General features: G+C 41.6%; 1 protein-coding gene across 1 annotated transcript in view; it reads left to right on the forward strand.

Annotated features, from left to right (window-relative positions):
• The window catches only part of CANX (calnexin), a 41,655-nt gene that overhangs the window by 12,198 nt on the left and 23,520 nt on the right, over positions 1–5,937 (forward strand). The window contains exon 2 of the mRNA XM_018554433.1: positions 5,201–5,425. Coding sequence (XP_018409935.1) covers positions 5,204–5,425 — 222 coding nt within the window. The 5' untranslated portion in view covers positions 5,201–5,203. The remainder of the gene's footprint in view (positions 1–5,200; positions 5,426–5,937) is intronic.

A 5,937-nucleotide genomic window follows, 5' to 3' on the forward strand; every position in this document is an offset into this window, starting at 1 on the left:
GCAGTAGAACAGGGAAAGCTCCCTTAGCATCCTGCAACTTTTTTTGCTTCAGATTGTTTGTGCCCAAACTGTATTTGCTATTGGCTTTTGTGTGCTAACATTATCAGTATTGTTTATTTTAGTTCCTTTTGATAAGTGTTGGCTGGGACATGTATAACTGCTTAACATTTGTTTGTTTATTAGTATTTGACAGCATTTTATTTACATTGATGATCACTGCATTATATCGTTGTGTGCACCCGTAGACAACAAATGTTTCCTCAAGAATTGGTCCCCATTCACACTTGGGCGTAAGCATTTTCAGATTGGTTCGATGCATTTAGTTTTGCGCTTGTTTTTCAAGATTGAGCATATTTGTTTTAGTCCCTGGAAAGCTAGTTACAAGGAGGCAAACCCATTAGTTGCCGAATCACATAAAAAACGTGTGCAATGCTTTGTTTTCGTGCATTTTTCAGATGCTCCTATTAAAGTCTGTGGGGTTCTACCAGAAAATAAGCTCATGTAATTTCTCACTTCAATCGACATGTAACAGAAGACTCGGGTGTAACAGGAACTATTGAAAATAATGGGATTCTTCATGTTCAGCATTATCATACTTTAGGAAATGCACAAGGACATTTATGAGCTGAGTGATTTCCACGCATCCCCATAGTTAGAGCCGACATGTGACATTGAAATTGTCACGTGTCTCTATTGATCGGAAAGTGAGCGAAAACATACTGCCGCTCACTCACTGACTTCCGGATCATCTCCCTGCAGAGAGCGGCACTGCTGTTGTAACAAGGTGGAGTGCGTGTTGGACCGATGTGTGACACACAGCACATCGGTCTTTTTTCTTTTGCATATTGCCAGACATAGGTGTTTCCAGCTGAGGGAGCCTTTTGTGTAAAAAAAAAAAAAAACTTCCTAGATTTATTTTTTTACACACTTTTACTGCCATTTCTCCTGGACTTCTTTGCAACGACAGCACAGTTCTCTAGCGTGAACTGCCACAATAGGTTACAGGTGAAACTCAAATAATTAGAATATCGTGCAAAAGTAATTGCAGTAAGTGCTGCAAAAGGGGCCCAAACCAAGTACATATGCATGATTGTACTTTTCAGAGGTCCGATATTGTTCTATGTACAATCCTTGTTTTATTGATTGCATGTAATATTCTACTTTTTTGAGGTTGTGGATTTGGGGTTCTTGGGGTTTGCATGAGCTGTAAGCCATAATCATCACAATTATGACAAATCACGGCTTGAACTATCTTGCTTTGCATGTAATGAGTCTATCTCATATATTAGTTTCACCTTTTAAGCATTAGTGAAATAAATGAACTTTGCACGATATTCTAATTATTCGAGTTTCACCTGTATAGTGGGAATCCTCTTGTTCATTGCTATAGTGCTTCTAGAAAAGCACTTCAGATCGCTCAGATGTGAACCAGGGCTTAGGCATTAAAGTGCAGAAGTGCTAATGTTTCCTAAAATTATTATATATTGTGCACCTGTGTATCTACATACACAAGTGTTTTGAGTCTATATAAACACACCAACAATTTTTAGACTTCTTTCTTTAGGAAGTTCCTGGCTAACTGCATGGAGTGCATTTATTGTATTCTCCAGGCAGTTAAATTATTAATTTAAGAATGCATTAAAAAGACCCATCTTCAGCAACCATCTACAAAGCGGCTTGACAGTTAGTGATCTTTTCCAGAGCTCTGCCAGCATCAGACATCTTATGTATATTGTGAGTAAATGGAAGCCTCAAACATTACATCCTTGGGTAAGGCCTAGTTAGATGTGAACTGGCTGCTTTAACCTCACAGAGAAAATCTGAACACCCAGCTATTCAGAGAGAGTCTATGTTTGAATGTCAAGAGATATTTAATTATCGCTGGTAGATGTAGTGCAAATAATTATTTTAGCTGCAGTTTCCAGCAAGATCATGTATGGTGATAAATAGTACTGCCCGTGGCCTTGATTTGATGTTTGTAGCAGCACAATAACTGTGTATGAAAAATATGCTTTTCTAAATGCAGAATATTGAATAAAGCTCTGTTTTGGGAAACCCATCCTTTTAGTTACAAACATTAGCCACAAAATTCCATGCGACCAACTGCAAAATGTGGCCAGTTTGACTGATTCTAACGTCCTCTCTCTAGATTACATTTCCCATTCAGAGCAGACTGCCAGATAAAGGAGATCAGTATGTTTTACTGACCTACTTTGTGTTCAATCTGCCAGATGCTGGTGCTGTTATTTTCTGTTGACCATTTTATTTGCAAGCTATAGTATGTTGTTTTTCCTGTATGAAGAACAGTTATGAACAGTTGGCCAAGTAGTTTTCCGTTTTAAATGTTATGTTGCTAAAGTGTACACGTATAGGCAAATACCTGTTTTCTGCCAGCAATCCAGTGTGCTCCTGAATTTCCTGTTTGAGTTGACAACCCAATGGCTCTGCTATGCTGAAATCCCAAGTATTGTCGGCAGCCCTGTCCGGTTCTTCTTCTTTTTTTTTTTTTTTTTTTTTTTTATCTATACAAATACACACATAAGGTAGGCGGTGTTTGTGGGGACATTTTAGCAAGGCTGATGACTTTGCTTGGGATGTCAGTGTAGCAGAGTTCACAGGAAGTTAGCAGTTCACTGGATTACGGACAGGGTCACATATATTTTTCTTGTTCATTAAGATACAGGAATTCAGAAACTGTTGCATTATACTGCCACCTACAAGAAGATTTAGGTTGCCCATACACCTTAGGAATATCGGCCGATTTTCGTATGCAATCGCGTTTTCGTCCGATATTTGTAAGGTTGATGGGCAGTGTACAACCGCAAATACTGTACAATCGATCGACTTTTGACTAACCAGCGGGTTAGAAAACTTCGGTCGATCGTACGATTTTCACAAAGTTGGTGGCTTTTCCGTACCTCAAAATTCGTACGATTTACACTGCTCATGCGCAAACGAAAATACGTGTGGTCAATTACCACAATTCATCCAGGTGCTTTTTTTTTAAATGACTGCTGATTTGAACCTTGCAATAATCGGGACAAACAAATCAATGGCCAACCTGGTATGACCGACCGCTCCTATGCTCCCTGCATGCCTCTTTTTTTTTTTTTTTGCTTGCCGCTGTTTTAAGAGGATGGACGCCTTTTCCCACGATGCTTAAAGCTGACAAGTCGACACTCCGCAACATCCACCATTGCACATAGAAGACATACTTTGTTGGCATGAGGAAAGAAACTTCCAAGTGGGCCAAGTATCAAGGGCAGATCTCAGTGCTTGTGGTTGTTTCAGAGACTGCTGACTTTTCATTCTTTGTGCAGGGTGTCTTGTGATTCTCCCTGTGCGATCATCCATTATTATGTGAGATCTGCATTTGGTTCTCTTTGGCATTTCAGAAACCACATTTTGAACCTGTCATGCATATGGCCCTTTCTACTCTTATAATATGCGTTTCTTGTTGTCATCACCTCTGCGAGGTGTGTATCTGAGCTGGCAGCCTGGTCTTAAAGAACAGTTCTGGTTTTAAACAAGTGGTGTTGCGGCCTAGAGCCTCCTTCCTTACTAAGGTGGTTTCGACCTTCCTTCTTAATCATGACATTGTTCTTGCTTTCCCTTGATGGAGTTTTGAGCAAATACAAACATCCCTTTTTTTTTAAATGTATTTATTTAATGTACATGTAGATTTTCAAGGAAACAAGACATGACCTAACTTAAAACATTTCCAAACTGCTTCATTGAAGGTAACTTGGGCTCTCAACTTCTGCCGAGTTGGATGTTAAACTTTGACATTTCTCATTAAAGGGGGTTCTAAACCCTCTGTTTTTTTTTGCCTATATCTACTGCTAGCAAGCAGTAGATATAGGCAAAAAGTTGTTTGTTTTTTTAAACCCGCTTTAACAGCAGTTTACACTTACCGTGTTATTGCTGCGCGCTCCCGCCGGAAAATCTGGAACTGATGGAGCAGCCGCAAAGCATCTTGGGGCGGGCGCATCCGCAGTTCGGATTGTCGGCCGGGAGACGAGCAGAGACGCAAGGTAAGTCTATGGACGCGTACACCCGCATGCAGACACCGCTGGATCGGAAGTCCCTGCAGGGACAGAGGAGTCAGCGATGGATCGGAGAGCTGCCGCACCGCTGGAGGGACAGATGAAAACATCAGGAAAGATCGGATTAAGAGACATCGTTTAACGTGCTAACTGCTAACATTAACATATGGGGGGGGGGATTTAGACTTTAATGTCCCTTTTAAGGCCCCATTCACCCCAGGGAACGCACATAGCGGTCACCCTCGTTCCTGCTTGTGGGACTTGTTGCTCTGTTGGATTGCCGTTACCTAGTAATGGCAACGCATGCATATTCCGCATTTGTGCATGTATCCTGAACACCCCTTGAAGCGCACACATTTGATGTGCGTTCATGATGCACCTTGGTATGAACAGAGCCTAAACTGACTTTGGTCAACAGTAGGGACTCTGGCAATTAGCAGCTGAATGATTGTGCTGTAAAGGGAGCAGAGTTTAATCCAGACTTGGGAGAAGGCAGTGCCCCATGCACAGCTTGCGCCTATGACCTAAGGAGCTCTGTGGGAGCGCAGGGATCATCTGGTGATTAAAACAGGTATTTGCAGATACAACAGGTTGTCTGCACTTACACTGTCACCTTAGAAACATTTAAGACCGGTGAGGTTCTCTTAAAGCTACTCAGTCGATATGGACTGAAGAAATGCAGTAATTGTTACCTATTCCGCCAAACACGCTTTCAAGAACTAAACGTGCTGAATCCAACACCTGTTGGTGCACTGGATGCCTGGTTCCACTCTTCATGCTGTAGTTGCCTTTGCTGGCCCCCGACATCACTACTGTATCCTGCAGCAGCCAGTGGCAAGAACCAGGCATCCGACAATCCTGAAAGTGTCAGGTGCAAGAGATTCTTCAGCAAACTTAGCTCTTCTAAAAAGTGATAAACAGGGCAGGTAAGTATTAGTACTTTATTTTTATTATCTAGTGACAGTCTCCTTTAAGGCCAGGAATGCAGCTCCAACTGTACCTAAATGTTATACTATTTTTACATTTCTAACGTACATTAAAATTGGTCATCATGTTAGGGGCCAATTTATAACTGCCAGACATCGCCCTTTGGATTGTTCTGTAGTTTCGCTGTTCATATTCTGACTCTAATGTTTGTTTGTTTTTTTGCCTAGATCATGGAACTGAAGTGGCTACTTTTTGCGACCTTTCTAATTGTTGGGTCAGTAACAATAAAGGCACATGGCGGGGACCATCACCACCACCATCATGAACATGACCACGAGCATGACCACGAGCATGACCACGATGATGGATTAGACATAGATGATGATTTGGATGATATCATTGAAGGTGAAGAGTCAAAGCCAGAGACCAGCACTCCACCTCCTGCTCCAAAGGTGGGTCCCTTCCCTAAAACACCTCCTCTCTATGAAGTAGAGCAGAACGTGTAGTATTTTGTAGTCCTGTCCTAGAGTAACAATGTTACTCCCCATTAGATAGAGAATGTGCATCGTCTTCTAGGACAGATGGTGGTTTGCGTGCAGGATCGCAGATAAAATTAAGGCAAAAATGTCTGAGAAAACAAAACTAGTGCAGCCACCGCATCTATAGACTGAAAAACTGCAATATTTTTAATTTTTTTAGGTTTCTGGGTTCATGTTTTTGCTACAGATTAAACATCAACAGTAACCAAATGATCCGTGCTAGTTTGTGGCTGCCCAAATTAGTTTCAGATGTGCCACTTCTGTTTAAAATTTAGCCATCATGGGCAGCGGAGTGTTCTGTGGGAATCAACACTTTTCACTGTGCCTCCTTTCTCGTACTTGTCATGTTTAGGTGTCCCCATCTGAACCCCTTCTGGAAATAGCTTGTCTGGACCTTTCTTTGGCCATGTGTCATTGTGATGTAG

This window comes from Nanorana parkeri, unplaced genomic scaffold (genome assembly GCF_000935625.1).
Source record: "Nanorana parkeri isolate BGI_ZX_2015 unplaced genomic scaffold, ASM93562v1 scaffold158, whole genome shotgun sequence".
In the NCBI taxonomy this organism is placed as follows: domain Eukaryota; kingdom Metazoa; phylum Chordata; class Amphibia; order Anura; family Dicroglossidae; genus Nanorana; species Nanorana parkeri.